The 18,266-nt window shown below is 42.7% G+C and overlaps 1 protein-coding gene across 4 annotated transcripts in view; it reads left to right on the top strand.

Moving 5' to 3' along the window:
* The first annotated feature begins 9,417 nt into the window (after positions 1-9,417).
* Positions 9,418-18,266, top strand: part of HHAT (hedgehog acyltransferase) — a 352,332-nt gene continuing 343,483 nt past the window's right edge. For 3 of the 4 annotated variants that reach the window (XM_058430847.1, XM_032136964.2, XM_058430848.1), the window contains exon 1: positions 9,418-9,563. Coding sequence is in view for 1 of the 4 variants with exons in the window: in XM_058430849.1 (XP_058286832.1) it covers positions 9,470-9,563 (94 nt within the window). In the remaining 3 variants the exon portion in view is untranslated. The remainder of the gene's footprint in view (positions 9,564-18,266) is intronic. The other variant, XM_058430849.1, reaches the window with a different exon arrangement.

The following is an 18,266-nucleotide window of genomic DNA, read 5'->3' as shown; positions in this document are numbered from 1 at the left end:
TCTGCCCCCACACAATAGAATCAAAGTTTTGTAGAACACTTGTTCTTATTAAATATAAAAACTAAAAACATAAAGTTAATATTGCCTTATTAATACTTGAATGCAGCCGGGTGTGGTGACTCACGTCTGTAATCCCAGGACTGTGGGAGGCTAAGTCAGGCGGATTGCTTGAGCCAAGGAGTTTGACACCAGCCTGGGCAACATAATGAGACCCTGTCTCTAAAAAAATTAAACAAAGTTAGCCAGGCTTGGTGGCATGTGCCTGTGGTCCCAGCTACTCAGGTGGCTGAGGTAGGAGGAGTGCTTGAACCTGGGAGGTTAAGGCTGCAGTGAGGTATGATGTTGCTACTGCACTCCAGCCTGGGCGACAGAGTGAGACCTCATCTCAAAACAAAAAAACAAAAAACAAAAAACTTGAATGTAGCATAAGAAAAATTTCCCAAACAAGCAATACAAAAATAAGAGTCAGGCAAGATTGTATTTAATGCACTAGGAGTACTTGTCTGCTTCTAAGTTTATTCCAGTCCAGAACATACAAGGATAATTCTCACTGTGCATACATTCATGCGCCTGTTTCTTTCTCTCCTTTGTTTTAATTGGTTTTAAAAGTTGGAAATCTTTGTTCATACAAATAGGTAATTGTGGATGGTGATAATAAAGATGCATTCTTTTTGCCTAGGAATGGAGATTCTTCTTTAATCTTACCCTACAATTATGATTCATTTAATGTCTTGTGATTTCATTTCTTGTTTCACCATGTTGGCCAGGTTGGTCTCGAACTCCTGGCCTCAAGTGATCCACCTGCCTCGGCCTCTGTAAATTTTGGGATTACAGGTGTGAGCCATTGTGCTTGGCCCATCATAGTCTTTTATTAGCTGTCTTAATCTTGCTCATAACAATTGGATGCAGTATTTCTTACAGTGTTCACAATTCCTAATAAAAGTCCAGTGATGTGTTCTCATGTTTTCTATTTTATTCTAATTGTTTATTATACTCTGTTTCATTTTGTTAAAAAATAAGTAAAAAAAATTAAAAGTAGTTGTGACCCATTAAGTTTATTTTACAACCTACTAGGCTATTATGTCTTCCAAATAGTCTGAATAATGCTGACATAAATAATAAATATATAAACAAATGAGGGAAGTTCAGAGAGTGGCAAGCGCTATAGGAAAATAGAAAAGAGGCCAGGTGCGGTGGCTCACGCTTGTAATCCCAGCACTTTGGGAGGCTGAGGCGGGCGGATCACGAGGTCAGGAGATCGAGACCACAGTGAAACCCCGTCTCTACTAAAAATACAAAAAATTAGCCGGGCCTGGTGGCGGGTGCCTGTGGTCCCAGCTACTCGGAGAGGCTGAGGCAGGAGAATGGCGTGAACCCGGGAGGCGGAGCTTGCAGTGAGCCGAGATCGTGCCACTGCACTCCAGCCTGGGTGACAGAGTGAGACTCAGTCTCAAAAAAAAAAAAAAAAAAAAAAAATGAAAATAGAAAAGAATAATGTGATAGAAGAGAGAGTAACTGGGCAGAGATTAATTTTGCCAGGGATTGAATTTACCCTAGATAGGAAAGGTTCTCGGAGGAGATGATAATGAACTGCACTCTGCATAGTTTAGGGTACTGATATGAGTCTGTTCTTTGGCATTTATGAGTAGTTTGAACTATATCATTTCAATTGTACTTGTGATTTGCCTGTTGTTTTGTGTATATCTGGTGAATCCCCAGCTAGACTGCAACTTCCTGCAGGAGAAATCTTTTTTCCCGTTTTTTAAAATCTCCCCCAATACTCAGTTTTGTGCTGTGTGTAAAGTTGGTGCTAGACAAATGCTAGTTCAATGTTGATTATTGAAAATCACAATAAACCAGGGTGGACATTCTTATAGGTGGAGAAGACAAAAGCCTATGCCAGGTGGTCAGGGTTGGGTAGATCCTTAAATCCTTCAAAATGGCTCGTGATTGCTCCTTGAGTGTGAATCTTCATAATTAGAAATTCACTCCTTTGTCTTAAAGCCTTTATCAAGGAAGTCTTAGCAACCATTTATGCCTCTGTTGAATGAGTATAATTCTATGGCTGAGTCATGGCTGAACTTAAAAGGAGGATTGGCCTGGTTAATCCCTCCTAAGCACCAGTTTTGCTGTCTGGAGAGTTGCTACCAGGTACTCAGGTCTGCCTGTCTGGATGGGAGGCCCGAATGGAATACTTAGATTCCACTAACTGAGAGAGTCAGAGAGAAAACACACCCAGTGCAGGTGCCTGATTAATGACTTATGATTAAAATAATAGTATAGAGAGGGACTGACCATTAATTACTCACATTTACATACTAATTTTGGTATTTTTGCTTTTAAGGAAATACAATACCAAGGCACAAGTTGGTTCCCTCCTTTAAACCTCAATTATCATAATTTTGCTCTATTTATTCTATTTCTGGTTTGCTTCTAAACTCCAGGGAGGACTCTCTTTGGCTTTGCTTGTAGTCAGAACTGAAGCGTTTCAAGCCAAGGCATGTCCGGTCATGTCTCGCCTCAGGGCTGGCTGCTCTGGCTCCAAGTTGGGAAGATCCAGAGGCCTTACTGCTCCAAGACAAGCAGAGATTCTCAAAGTTCAGACACTTCTGCCTGTGTGTGAAGCATTAAAGGTGGGGGAGAATCTCCCTCTTCTCCCTCTCCTCCCATCTGCACTCTCCTCAACCCAACTTTTCTCCTAGTGTTTAGACTTTGACGTTGGTTTACTCCATTGATCTTATTTCTCATTTCCAAAAGGAACTTAGTTTCCTACCATCCGTTCCTTTTACTCCAATTCCTGGCATTTAAAAGATGTTTATGCTTTTTAACAAGTGGTATTGGGAAAGTTGGATCACCATATGCAAAAGATTGAAGCTGGACCCTTACCTAACACCAAATACAAAAATTAACTTGAAATGGATGAAACCCCTATCATAAGAATTAAAATTATAAAATTTTCAGAGGAAAATATAGGAAAAAAGCTTCATGACATTGGTTTCTTGGATATGACATTAAAAATACCAGCAACTGGCCAGGCATGATGGCTCATGCCTGTAATCTCAGCACTTTGGGAGGCCAAGGTGAGAGGATCACTTGAGCTCAGTAGTTCGAGACCAGCCTGGGCAACATAGTGAGGCCTCCTCTCTACTAAAGATAAAAACAATTAGCCGGGCATGGTGGCACATCCTGACAGTCCCAGGTACTTGGGAGGCTAAGGCAGGAGGACGCTTGAGCCCTGGAGATGGAGGCTGCAGTGAGCTATGAATGTGCCATTGCATTACAGCCTTGGTGACAGAGTGAGGCCCTATTTCAAAAAACAAAATAAAAACAAAAACAAAAAACCAGCAACAAAAGAAAAAATAGTTAAATTAGACTTCACGAAAACTAAAATGTCTGTGCATCAAGGGACACAATCAGCAGAATGAAAAGACAACCCACAGGATGGGAGAACGTATTTGCAAATCATATATTTGATGAGGGATTAATATCCAGAATGTACAAAGAACTCCTACAACTTAACAAGAAAACAAAAAATACAGTTTAAATAATGGGCATAGGACTTGATTAGACAGTTCTCCAGAGAAGGTACGTAAATGACCAGTAAGCATATGAAAAGATGATCAACATCACTAATCATTAGGGAAATGCAAATTAAAACTACTACCTCATACTGATTAGAATGGCTAGTATAAAAACAAATAAAAAAAACCAAGTGTTGGTGAGGATATGGAGAAATTGCACTGTTGATGGGAATGTAAAATGGCACAGCCTCTATGGAAAATAGTATGGCAATTCTTCGTAAAATTAAAAACAGAATTACCATATGATTCAGCAATTTCACTTCTGGGTATATACTCAAAAGAATCGAATGCAGGGTCTTAAAGAGATGTTTGTATATCCGTGTTCATGGCAGCATTATTCACAACAGCCAAAAGAAGAAAGCAACTCAAGAGTCCATAGATAGATAAATGGAAAAAATGTGTGACATACATACAATGGAATATTATCAGTTTTAAAACGGAAGGAAATTCTGACATGTGTTGGCTTAAAAAAATCACACATTTTTTACACATTTAGAAAGGAGACTTTATTTCTTATAAAGGGTTACATCCTGCAGGGTGGCTATCTGACAGGCTGAGAAGTGTATCCTCTGGTTTTTTAAAGCCATTCAGCCACTCTTATGTCTTTTGATTGGAGAATTTAGTTCATTTACATTCAAAGTTGTAATTGATAAGTAAGGACTTACTCCTGCCATTTTGTTATTTGTTTCTGGTTTTTTTGTGGTCTTCTCTTCCTTCTTTCCTTCCTTCCTTCCTGTCTTCCTTTTAGTGAAGGTGATTTTCTCTGGTGGTTATGTTTTAATTTCTTGCTTTTTATTTTTTGTGTATCTGTTGTATGTTTTTGATTCGAGGCTACCATGAGGCTTGAAAATTACATCTTATAACCCATTATTTTAAACTGATGACAACTTAACACTGAGTGCGTAAACAAACAAGCAAACAAAGAGAAAACTAATGAAAACTACATTTTAACTTGCTTACCCCACTTTTTAACTTTTTTGTTGTTTCTATTTATATCTTATTGTATTGTTTATGTCTTGAAAAGTTGTGGTAGCTATTATTTTTAATTGCTTCCTCTTTTAGTTTTTTTACTCAAGATATGAGTAGTTTACACACCACAATTACTGTGTTAAAATACGCTGTGTTTTTCTGTGTATGCGCTATTACCAGTGAGTTCTGCACCTTCAGATGATTTCTTATTGCTCATTAATGTCCTTTTCTTTCAGATTGAAGAACTCCCTTTGGCATTTCTTGTACACGGCTGGTGTTGATGAAATCCTTCAGCTTCTGTTTGTCTGGAAATATCTTTATTTCTCTTTTATGTTTGAAGGATATGGTTTGCTGAATAGACTATTCTAAGATAAATTTTTTTTCCTTCAGCACTTTAAACATGTCATGCCACTGTCTCTTGGCCTGTAAGGTTTCCCCTGAAAAGTCTGCTGCCAGACGTATTGGTGCTCCATTGTACGGCTTTTTTTTTTTTTTTTTTTTTTTGAGACATAGTCTCATTCTGTTGCCCAGGCTGGAGTGATGCAATCTCAGCTCACTGCAACCTCTGCCAACCAGGTTTAAGTGATTCTCCCGCCTCAGCCTCCCGAGTAGCTGGGATTACAGGCACCCACTACCACACCTGGCTAATTTTGTATTTTTGGTAGAGACAGGGTTTCACCATGTTGGTCCGGCTAGTCTCAAACTCCTGACCTCAGGTGATCCACCTGCCTCAGCCTCCCAAACTGTTGGGATTACAGGTGTGAGCCACTGTGCCTGGCTGGGATCCTTTCTTTATCCTTGACCCTTGGGAGTTTGATTATTTAATGTCTTGAGGTAGTCCTATTTAGGTTAAATCTGCTTGGTGTTTTATAACCTTCTTCTACTTAGATATTGATATATTTCTCTAGGTTTGGGAAGTTCTCTGTTATTATCCCTTTGAATAAAATTTCTACCCCTATCTCTTTCTCAACCTCCTCTTTAAGGCCAATAACTCTCAGATTTGCCTTTTGAGGCTATTTTCTAGATCTTGTAGGTGTACTTCATTTTTTAAAATTATTTTTTCTTTTGTCTCCTCCCACTGTGTATTTTCAAATAGCCTGCCTTCAAGCTCACTAATTCTTTCTTCTACTTGATCAATTCTGCTGTTAAAGGACTCAGATGCATTCTTCAGCATATCAATTGCATTTTTCAGCTCCAGAATTTCGGGCTTAATTCTTTTCAATTATTTCAATTGCTTCATTAAATTTACCTGATAGGATTCTGAATTCCTTCTCATGTTTTCTTGAATTTCATTGAGTTTCTTCAAAAGAGCTATTTTGAATTCTCTGTCTGAAAGGTCACTCTGGGATTGATGCCTTATTTAGTTTGTTTGGTGATGTCATGTTTTCCTGGATGGTCTTGATGTTTGTGAATGTGTGTCAGTGTCTGGGCATTGAAGAGTTAGGTATTGATTGTAGTCTTCACAGTGTGGGTTTGTTTGTACTCATCCTTCTTGGGAAGGCTTTCCAGGCATTCAAAGGGACTTAGGTGTTGTGATCTTAGTTTTGGGTCACTGCCATCATATCTGCATTAGGGAGCACCCCAAGCCCAGGAATGCTATGGCTCTTACAGACTCAGAGGTACCACCTTAGTGGTATTGCATAAGATCTGAAAGAATCTTTCCCCAGCTGCTGCTGGAGGATGAGGGAGGGGTAGCGTCTGCAATACAAGACTGTCTTCTCTACGCTTTTCAGTGCCTCTTTCAGTGATATGAAGTTAAAACCTGGTACTGCAATGGCCCACTTGATCTTTGGTTCTTATTAAGGTGTTTTTCGTTGATAGTTGTTGATTTTGTTGTTCTTGAAGGGAGGACAATTGGTGGAGGTTTCTATTTGGCCATCTTGCCCTACCTCCCTTAGATTTTGATAAATTTTATGGGTTTTCATATTGCCAAATTGCTTACCCAACTAAACATTGTGTGTGAGTGCTATCACATAGCACTCATGCCAGGCTGTAATGTTATTTATTAATTTTTTGCCAACTTACTGTGTGAAAATTGTGTGTTCTTGTTTCTTTTTTTTTTTTTTTTTTTTGAGATGGAGTTTTTTGAGGCTGGAGTGCAGTGGCACGATCTCGGATCACTGCAACCTCTGCCTCCCGGGTTCATGCCATTCTCCTGCCTCAGCCTCCCGAGTAGCTGGGACTACAGATGCCCGCCACAACGCCCAGATAATTTTGTTTTTGTATTTTTAGTAGAGACGGGGTTTCACCACGTTAGCCAGGATAGTCTCGATCTCCTGACCTTGTGATCCACCCGCCTTGGCCTCCCAAAGTGCTGGGATTACAGGCATGAGCCACTGTGCCTGGCCATGTTCTTGTTTTACTATGCATTTCATTGAGCTTTTTGCAATATATTTTTGTTTTCTAATTTTATTTCCCTCCTCCTTTTTCTAGTGGGTTATCTATAAATGTGTCTTGCTCATCTATAATTGATTTCTAATGTTTTCTTATTGATTGTATTAACTCTATATATAATTTTAAAATTAACACTTTGCAAATTTCTTGCAAATACCCCAGTCTATTGCTTATCTTTAAATTTTGGCTATTATGGCCAAGCGGGGTGGCTCACGCCTGTAATCCCAGCACTTTGGGAGGCTGAGGCAGGTGCATCACTTGAGGCCAGGAGTTCGAGACCAGCCTGGCCAACAAGGCAAAACCCTGTCTCTACTAAATAGCCAGGTGTGGTGGCTGGTGCATGCCTGTAATCCCAGCCACTCAGGTGGCTAAGGCACGAGAATTGCTTGAATCTGCAGCGAGCTGAGATCATGCCACTGTGCTCAGCCTGGGTGACAGAGTGAGACTGCCTCTAATATATATATATATATATACACACACATAAATTTTGGCTATTTTTATTTGATGTTTCTGATTGCCTGTGTTTAAATCTACCTTTATCTCCTTTGTGTTCCCCGGTGAATTTAAAGTGCATATATAGATAGGGGTTAAATGTAAATTACACTAAACCTATATTAACAACAGCGTCTTTTAGAAATAATGTAGGAGCTGTTATCATATCCCTGTCCCTGAGTTTGACACTACCTGAGTTGAGTTCTTATTCTGCCACTCCCTCTGCCAAACCCCTGGATCTAGAGTTGCCAGATAAAATACCCAGTTAAGTTTGATTTTCAGATACCCAGGATGTAAATTTGAATTTCAGATATACAATTTTTTTTTTTTTTGGTAGAGATGGAGTTTCATCATGTTGGCCAGGCTGGTCTCGAACTCCTGGATTCAAGTTATCTGCTCACCTTGACCTCCCCAAGTGCTGGGATTACAAGCTTCCTGTAAGTACTTAAAAAAAAAAAAAAAGTATATCCCAAATATTGCATGGGTCATAGTGATACTATAAAGTTACATATTGTTCACCTGAAATTATTTACTTATTTTTTTGAGACAGAGTTCGGCTCAGTCACCCAGGTTGGAGTACAGTGGTGCGATCTGAGCTCACTGCAACCTCTGCCGCCCGGGTTCAAGCTATTCTCTGCCTCAGCCTCCCAAGTGGCTGGGATTACAGGCGCAGGCCACCACACCCGGCTAATTTTTTGTATTTTTAGTAGAGACGGGGTCTCACCATGTTGGCCAGGCTGGTCTCAAACTCCTGGCCTCAAGTGATCCTCCTGCTATGGCTCCTAAAGTGCTGAGATTACAGGCGTGGGCCACTGCGCCCAGCCTGAAATTCAATTTTAATTGAGTATGCTGTATTTTTTTATTTGCTAAATCTGGCACTCCTATTTGGGGCTAGTTTACTAACACCTGCTTACTGAACACCATCCAGTAGTAGGTTTTGGGGTGAGTGGGTTGGGGGGAAGCAGAAAGAAAAGATAGCTCCGACTCTTGGAGAGTTCATACTCTGGTTTCCTGGAGAATTCTACAATCGTTAAAATAATCCTCTCGACCATTACAATGACTGCTAGATGAAATTTCTGAGAGCACAGGCTTCCGCGTTTCCCTGCTGCCTAGGGCAGAGTTATCCACCTTCACCTTATCATAGAACCACCTGAGGCGCCCCTGCCATGGACAGTCTGATTCATTTGGTTTGGGGAGGGATCCAGAAGCCCGAGGTTTTAACGAGAGCCAGGTGATTCTGCTGAGATAAGTCTGGAGAACTCTGGCAAGCCTGTCTCTTGGCTCAGGCTTGGAGGCCTCCGAGCAGCAACATCGTCCCAATTATACTCGGTTGGCGCATCTCCAGATCTTCCACTCTTTTGACAACGCAATCAAAATCTTCGTACCCATTTTGCAGTAGTGATCTCTGTAAGTTGCTTTACATTTCATAAAGTTTATTCTATTTGATCTTCACTTTAATTTACAAAGAAAAGCAGGGAAGTTTACTTCTGTTTTACAAAGGTGTACAGGGGCCTCACAGGAGCTAAGTTCACATAGTAAGCCCTCGAAGCTGCCAGGGCTGCAAAGCCCGCCCTCTTTCCACCGCACCGAACTACCTCCTTTCTCCTACAAAACGTAGGTGGGGACCACTGGTGTTGGAATGACGGCCCACCTCGAGTTTCAGGTGACTTCCACTCTGCAATTAACTTGCAGGCAGCCCCAGACCTGCAATGAACACACGGGTGGGGGAGAGATATGCACGCCAGGGTCAGTGGGAACCAACAGCCGCGGGGTGAGCGGGGCTAGTGGCCCCGGGCCGCTGGCGGGGCAAATGCAGTTCAGAAAGGCAGGCCGCGCTCTGGCCCGTCCCCCTGCAGCAGCACGGCCTGCTCGCCACCGCCCCGGGAGCGCCGCGGGTTCCCGAGTCCGGGCGCGGAGGGCGCGCGGGCACGGTGGCAGGAGCGTGCTCGGAGGACGCGCGCTGGGCTGCTCCTCCAAAGGGCAGCTCCGGGGGAAAGAGGGTGGCGTCCCGGGGAAGCCCGCAGCCGCCGCCGATGTCGCTGGGACTCGGAAGTGCCGAAAGAGGGGTGTTGGGAACTCGCGGCGCGCGTGAACGTTGCCGTCGCCGCCGCCCGGGACAGCCCGGAGGTTGGTAACTGGTGACCGTAGGGGGTCCTGGGGAGGTTAGATGCTGAATTTTCTGCGTCAGTTTACTCTGTTAAAAAAAAAAAAATGCACAAAACGCTTTCCGTTTCCTACCCCAGTTCCCGTGTGCGCGCCCGAGGGCGGGACAGAGGAAGTTCCCGGTCGGGCGAAGGAGACAAAAGCGGCGGGGGCCGCGCGTGCAGTGCGCCCGGGCAAAGGCGGGGATTAGGCGCCGGGACAAGTCCGCGCACGGCCCTGCCCGCGTCCTCTCTCCTTGGCTTCGTCCCCAGCTTCCGGCACTGCTGCAGGGAGTTGCGAACTCTGGTCCTCTTGGCAGTATCGGCGGTGCGCCTGCCTGCCTGCTGTGACTCCAGGGACTCTAAAGTTAGAGACTTCCTTTGCGTTCTATCTTCAGGACTCAGTTTCCTTCCTCTGTTCTGAGTCTAACCTTCAGGTGGCAGGTCTTTATGCGGAAAAACCCTCCCCCTAATCCTCACCAGAGGTACTTTACGGGTAGCATTGATGTTAAGAAATGTGCTGCTACCTGTGTACATTGCTCTTGGATCAGGGTTGTAGGGCTAGAGCATTTGGCATCCTCAGAGGTTTGCATTATGTGGGAGTGAGACATTGCTTCTCTCTGTTGTTGTTGTTGTTTGTGTTTTTGAGGCGGAGTTTCGCTCTGGTCGCCCAGGCTGGAGTGCAATGGCACAATCTCAGCTCACTGCAACCTCAGCATCCCGGTTTCAAGTGATTCTCCAGCCTTGCCTCCTGAATAGCTGGGATTACAGGCATGCGCCACCACGCCCAGCTGGTTTTGTATTTTTAGTAGAGACAGGGGTCTCACCATGTTGGCCAGGCTGGTCTCGAATTCCTGACCTCAGGTGATCTGTCCGCCTCGGCCTCCCAAAGTGCTGGGATTACAGGCGTGAGCCACCGCGCCTGGCATCTCATTCATTCTCAAAGCTAAGGACCTATTTCAATGTGATTAAGTGCTATGGGAACGCAAGGAGAGGAGAGGGAAGGCTTCATTGAAGAGGCGGTAGTTCATTGAAGGAGACTTTGAGGAATGGTTTTTTTCCCCCTTCCATTCCTCATGTTCCATTTTCCCTGTGATTTTTCTCCCTCCTTTCTCGTTGCCAGTCAGTCCCTAATTGTGATTAAGTGTTTGATAAGGACAGCTCTGACCTGAGAGATTCAATTAATGTTAATTTAAGGAGACTATGTGCTTGTTAGGTGCTTTAGATACATTGTTTCTAAACCTGACAGTAACTGGGAAAGGTAAGTGTTGTTATCTCTCTTCACAGTGGGATAGAGAAAGCCTTGGAGGGGAGCCAAAGCCACAAACTAGTACATGTCAGGGCCGGGTTTTGGACTCCTCTTTTGGATCAACGCCTGTGCTTTATCTACTGTTTGCTTTGCCCCCTCCTTGGAAGTAGGTTAGATGGATGAACTTAGGGTGAAAGTCAATTCTCTGGAGGGAGCAGCCATTTTTGTGGGTGGCCAGATGTTGGTGGGAGCTCTGTAGGTAGCATCAAGACCTTGCGAGCATGGGCCTTACCTGCACCCGCTGCTTCCAGCTCAGGACCTGGCCCGGGGGGAAGTGTTCCCTAAAGCAGTGGTCCCCAGCCTTTTTGGCACCAAGGACCGGTTTCACGGAAAATAATTTTTTCATGGACTGGGGGAGGGGGGATGGTTTTGGGATAATTCAAGCACGTTACATTTATTTTATTTATTTGTTTTGAGACAGAGTCTCGCTGGGTCACCCAGGCTGGAGTGCAGTGGCACGATACCGGCTCACTGCAACCTCCACCTCCCGGAATCAAGCAATTCTCGTGCCTCAGCCTCCAGAGTAGCTTACAGGAGTGCGACACCACATCTGGCTAACTTTTGTATTTTTAGTAGAGACAAGATTTCACCATGTCAACCAGGCTGGTCTCAAATTCCTGAGCTCGAACTCCTGAGCTCAAGCCATCCTCTCCTTGGCCTCCCAAAGTGCTGGGATTACAGGTGTGAATCACCATGCCCCACCTGCGTTACATTTATTGTGGACTTTATTTCTATGATGATTACATTGTAATATATAATGAATACAACTCACCGTAGAGTGGAATCAGTGGGACCCCCGAGCTTGTTTTCCTGTAACTAGGCAGTCCCATCTAGGGGTGTTGGTAGACATTGACACCCAAAGTGTGTTTGCTTATGTCCACTCTACTTCATAGTCTCATTTTGGTTGCTGTCACTGCAGAAGACCCTGCTTCACAAAGATAGGATGTTTGAAACGGAAGCAGGCTTTTTGGTGCTTTTGTGGCAATTTCAGGATATTTTGCCTTGACTTTAATCCGGAATGGATGGATATTTGAAGTTGTCTCAAACATACTTCTAGGGCCCCGTCATTTGCCATCTCAAGCAGTTGGTCCCCTTCTAGCATAGACAAAGTCAATTCACGTGGCTTCTTCACAAATGGGCCTAGGATCCTTCCCAGTTCGGGGGTCTTTTGTAGTTGGCAAGTAATGCTCAAACTCTTTTGAAAGCTGACAGGTGATCATGCACCAGCTGGGAGAGAGAAGGCCCTGGCTTAGTCTCTTTCAAAATCTCTGCTAATGTTTGAAACGTGTCAGAAATCCCAGTGTTCACTTGTTGCCGCAATAATTCCAGTTTGGTTTTGAGTGCAGCCACTTATCTGCTGACTTGAACACAGTTCTCCCCTGAAGGGACAGATGGAGTTTGTTGAGGAGGTAAGCAACTAAGCAAGTTTTGCAACCCCTTCTGTGAAATGTGCTGCCAGTGGTGACTATTTTTCTAGAAGAAATCTCTGGAGTGGCCCTTATAACTCAAACTCCGGCCAGTGATCTATCTTTAGAAAGCCATACCACTTCTGTGTATAAAAGATGTGTGTGCTCTATGTCCGTCTCACAGAGCTGCATGAACAGATGTGAGTTAAGGGCATGTACTTTAATGTGGTTGATAATTTTCATCACATCCTGCAAAACGTTAAGTTCAGGTGACAGTTTTTGGCTAGCCAGCACTTCTCTATGGATGTCACAGTGCATAGACTCACATTCAGAAGTGATCTCTTTGACCCGAATAGTGAAACCAGTTGTAGCAGTCACTTTGCCCAAGCACATACTACCCAAAATGACCAATTCGGTTTTTCTGATAGGTAATCATTCAAAGACTTGAATAGTTGTGCAGCTGTGTGTTGGTTAGCAACAAAAGTGCAAGTGACATATCCTCGTGCACCTAACATCCTCATGTATATCCTCCTGAAAACTGTATCACACAGAAACAAGCATTGTTGCCTTGTCAACACTGGTAGACTAGTCAACCCGGATTGCATACCGCGGTGACTCATTAATCCTCTCTAACAATTGTGCTGCAGTGTCCTCTGCTATTTCAATTCGCCTAGTTATGCTGCTAGAGAAGAACACATGCCACCTTTTGAACTGCAGCCTCTCCTAAAAGTTCAGAACAAATGTCCTTAGAAGAAGGCAGGATGAACTCTTCACCAATAGTAAAGGGCTTCTTAGCTTTAGTAATATGGTTAGCCACTAAGAATGATACTCTCATTGCAGACACATTTGATGAAATGGTAGCCTTCAATAATTGCTTCTGTTATTTGTGCTTATGTTTTTTCTTTTGAAAAACTCCAAAGGCTTGTCTTTTAATGCAGGGTGCTTGGTCTCCATGTAGAGAAGCAGTTTTGAAGGTTTCATGCCTTCATTGGATAGCCAGTAGCCACGTATTATACAAAGTGGGCTTGGAGAATGTAAATGCAGCTTTCTTTTTGTTGGCAGTCTTAGAGTCTTCTGTCTCATCATTGGGTCTTTCCCCCTTTTCAAAGAAGCTTACCAGTGATGTTTTTTTTTTACTCATTTTGGCTAGGGTTAGCTTGTGGGCTTACCAAAACTGTGACTGAGACAAATGTGCAGTGCGGGGAAACAGGCACACCTGGAAGTGGTAAATAATGGGTGGGCCATGAGTGGACTAAAATAAGTGTCGGATTCTGACTTAAAGCCCACAGATGCAGCTGTACAATGGAAGTACATCAACTCACTTGCCACTATAAAGCCTGCCACCAGGCAGCATTAAGCTGCTTGTTACTTGACACTCACTGATAGGATTTTGATATGAGTCTGCAAGCAATTGATTTATTATGGTCTCTGTATAGTTAAACCTCTCCGTTAATGCTAATTTGTGTTTGCAGCCACTCCCCAGTGCTAGCATCACTTGTAGTCCCAACTACTTGGGAGGCTGAGGAGGAAGGATCATTTGAGCCCAGGAGGTCAAGGCTGCAGTGAGCTATGATCAGGCCACTGCACTCTAGCCTGCATGACAGAGTGAGACCCTGTCTCTTAAACAATAAAAATAAAATGAAAAAACTAAAAAAGCTCCAAATGTATGAGTATATGTACTTTATTAATGCAGTAAGTAACAAAATTCAGTGCAGTAGCAAGTAACTCCTGTAATTTCAAAGTAGTGGTGCCCATGTAAATGGTATTTTGTAGTATTTTCAAAAGCTACACAGTAGTAGGAAAGTATCTGACTTTTACTGGTGACAGTCATCAGAGCTGCTCTTGCTACTATGATTTTTTTTTTTTTTTTTCGAGACAGCGTCTCACTGTGTCACACAGGATGGAGTGCAGTGGCATGATCTCGGCTCACTGCAACCTTCACCTCCCGAGTTCAAGCAATTCTCATGCCTCACCCACCCCAGTAGCTGGGATTACAGATGTTCACCACCGTGCCTGGCTAATTTTGTAGTTTTAGTAGAGACAGGGTTTCGCCATGTTGGCTAGGCTGGTCTTGAACTCCTGGCCTGAAGTGATCTGCCCACCTCGGCTTCCCAAAGTGGTGGAATTACAGGTGTGAGCCATTACATCTGGCTGGAACTGCTCTTTCTACTGTGATTCGTTGTCCACATCTATAATCCAATGAAATGCTAATTTTCAGCCAGAAATTAATGAAAATAAAGATATTTGAGCTCATGTCCCCCTGAATTCTCTCTATGGACACCTTGGGAGTGGAGGGCTGGGGATCCTGGGTTACATACAACCCTACTTAGTGGTGGTTTTTCATCTAAGTACTTGCTGGCCACCTTAGCGTATCACTTTTTTTTTTTTTTTTTTTTTGAGAAAGGGTCTTGCTCTGTTTCCCAGCCTGGATCACAGCTCACTGCAGCCTCAACTTCCCAGGCTCCTGCCTCAGCCTGCTGAGCAGCTGGGACTACTGGCATGCAACACCATTCCTGGCTAATTTTTGTATTTTTAGTAGAGAAGGGATTTCGCCATGTTGCCCAGGCTGGTCTCAAACTCCTGGGCTCAAGTGATCTGCCCATGTCAGCCTCCCAAAGTGGTGGGATTACAGGCATCAGCCACCACACCTGGCCTGTTAGTGGATTACTGATAGCAGTTTCCTTCTCCTTCAGTTAGTGTTCCCCTTAGCCCAGGTTCACAGTTGTTTCTGTTTGATGAAAGCTTTTGAGAGGGGATTGCTGGATTACTTATATAATCTACCTGCCCTGCTCCTTCTGTAGGTAATATGGTTGGAGAATATTCCTGAAATAGTGGATGTATGTCATGTAGTGTATACACCCTACCTTTTTTTTTTTTTTTGGCGAATAGAAATGAACCTTAGTGGTAGATGATGTTATTAGTGTCAGGGAAGAAAAATGAACTACTATCACATATCCCACAGACAGAAGCTCTTAAGATGTTATGAACAATTTCATGGTAATACATTTGAAAATTTAGATGAAATTGACAAGTTTTTCCAATAAAATGTATTACCAAAGAGACAAAAACTAGAAAAAATGAGTAGTCCTATACCTACCAAAGACATTGAATTTGTAGTTAAAAACCTTTCCATAGCAAAATTTTCAGGCCCAGATGGCTTTACTAGTGAAACTTCCAAACATTTAAGAAAATTAAAGGGGAACCACGTTCCAGTTGCATTTATGAGGCCAGCACAATCTTGTTACTAAAAATTGATAAGGATATTACAAGAAAATTATAGGCCAAATGCTCATAAAGACAGACACATAAGTCTTAAATATGGTAAGTCAAATCTAGCAATCTATAAAAAGGATAATAAATCATGACCAAGTTGGATTTATTTCAGAAATGTAAACTTTGGCTAACACTACAAAAGTCAACAAATGCAATTTAACTCCATACATGAAGTAAAGGAGAAAAAGCATTTGATACAATTCAGCACCCATTCATGATAAAAAAAAAAAAAAAAAAAAAAACTCTTTGCAAGCTGGAGCATTGAGAGAAATTAAATTTGAAATAACAGGGTACGGTATTGCTCTGCAAATCTATAGATTCGGGCCAATCCCAATCAAAATCCTGGCAAATTGTTTTCTTCAAAAATAGGTGATAAGCTGATTGTAAAATTTATTTGGAAATTCTAGACAGTCTTAAGAGCAAAATTGGAGGACCTAAGCTACTAGATCAATATGTAGTCATGTCAGTGTGGTATTGCATAAAGCTACACAGATTATGGAACTGAGTAGAGAATCCATAAACAGGCTTATACATCTGTGGTCTTTTGATTTATGACAGAGGCAACACTGCGGGGCAGTGGAGAGAAGATGGTCTTCTCAGTAAATGATGCTGGGTCGATTGACTATCCACATGGACAGAACGAATCTAGATCATGTACCTCATCTCATATACAAAAATTAATCAAGATAACAACATACACCTAAATGTGAATGCTAAAACAAAGCACCTGGAAGAAAGCAAAGTAAAATATCTTTATCACCTAGGGACAAGGTTTTTTGAATAGGCCACAAAAAGCGCTGATTGGTACAGTAATAAGAATGAACAAATTATTGCCTCACATAACAACATGGATGAATCTTGTGACACAAAGCTGAGCAAAACCAAGATAGATGTAAAAGAGTCAACGCAATGTGATTCCATTGATGTGAAGTTCAAAACCAGACAACTAAGTAAACCATGATAGTAGAGGTTAGGCTAGTGGTCATCTTTGATGGAGTTAGTGACTAGGAAAGGGCAGAAGGGGCTTCTGAGGCTCTTTTGTTTTTTGGAGACAGGATCTTGCTCTGTCACCCAGGCTGGAGTGCAGCGGTGTGATCTCAGCTCACTGCAACCTCCCTGACCCGGGCTCAAGTGAGCCTGTCACCGCAGCCCACCTGAGTAGCTGGGACTACAGGCATGCACCACCATGCCTGGCTAATTTTTTTTTTTTTTTTTTTAGAGATGGGGTCTTACCATGTTGCCCAGGCTGGTCTTGAACCCCTAGGCTCAAGCAGTCTGCCCATCTCCTCCTCTCAAAGTGCTAGAATTACAGATGTGAGCCACTGCCTCTGGCCTGGCATGCAGTTTTTATCTCAGTGACAATTACTTGGTAATTACATAAGGCTTTCCACTTCTTGAAAGCCCTAAGGGCTGGGCATGATGGCTCATTCCTGTAATCCCAGCACTTTGGGAGGCTGAGGAGGGAGGATCCCTTGAGGCCAGGAGTTTGAGATCAGCCTGGCCAACATAGCAAGATCCTGTCTCTTAAACAAAACAAGACTAAAAAATTAGCAGGGTGTGGTGATGCGAGCCTGCAATCCCAGCTACTCCTGAAGCTAAGGCAGGAGGATCTCTTGAGCCCAGGAATTTGAGGCTGCAATGAGCTATGATCATGCCATGCACTGCAGTCTGGGTGACAGAGTGAGACCCTGTTTAAGAAAAAAATAATAAGAAAAAGGAAGCCGTAAGGTTTTTTCTTCATTTATTTTGATAAAGTTTACTTAAAATCTTATAAAAAGTTAGGTTTGTTCTGATGCTCCTAGGCTGGGGAGTGTAAGATGTGGTGGGCATGAGCCTTGCTGATTAAAAAAGCTTAAAATAGGTTGAGAATTTTCAGGGGAAAGAATGCAATATCACATCAGTAGCTTTTTTTTTTGAATTAGGGACTTATATAATTGACTCCCTTTTGCCAATCTTTAATGGCAGAGATCTGGCTTAAGGGAATTTCATATAAAAAGACTTAGAGTTATGTTTGATTATAAGATTGATATCAGTGTGGGGGGAAATTTAAAAAGCTAAGGGAGTATTAAGTAGAAATTTTTGTTTTCAGATTGAATTTTCTTCCAATTTAAGTTTTGAAAGTTTATGACCACTGGATTAAAAAACTTTTCTTCCAATTATTTTAAAAGTTTATGACCACTGGATTAAAAAACAATCTGTTTTCTATAAATCCTTTCAGTTAGACACTTTCCTCCCATAAGGCCATGAACTAACTGAGGGCAGGGATGGCATATGAGTTTCCTATTGGACCTGTACTAAATTAACACAAATTCAGTGGCTTAAAACAACACACATTTGTTACCTTATGTCAGAAGTCCAAAATGGGTCAGCAGGGTTCATTTGTTCTGGAGGTTCTAGGGAAGAATCTTTTTGTTGTCTTGCCTTTTCCAGCCTCTAGATGCCTCTTAGATTCCTTCATCTGGGAGCCCTTCCTCCATCTTCCAAGCATACCACGCTAACCTCCGCCTCCATCATCACCTCACATTTCCTCTCTGTCTCTGACCCTTCCGCCTCCCTCCTGTAAGGAACTTTGTGATTACTTTGGGCCCACCCAGATAATCCAGGCTAATCTCTCAATCAAAAAATCCTTAATCACATTGGCAAAATCCCTTTTGCTGTGTAAGGCAACATATTCACGGTTCCAGGGATCAGGACATGGACA

This window comes from Hylobates moloch, unplaced genomic scaffold, assembly GCF_009828535.3.
Source record: "Hylobates moloch isolate HMO894 unplaced genomic scaffold, HMol_V3 SCAFFOLD_18, whole genome shotgun sequence".
NCBI lineage: Eukaryota > Metazoa > Chordata > Mammalia > Primates > Hylobatidae > Hylobates > Hylobates moloch.
Note: the sequence above shows the minus strand (reverse complement) of the source record. Positions and strands in the feature narration are given on the sequence as shown.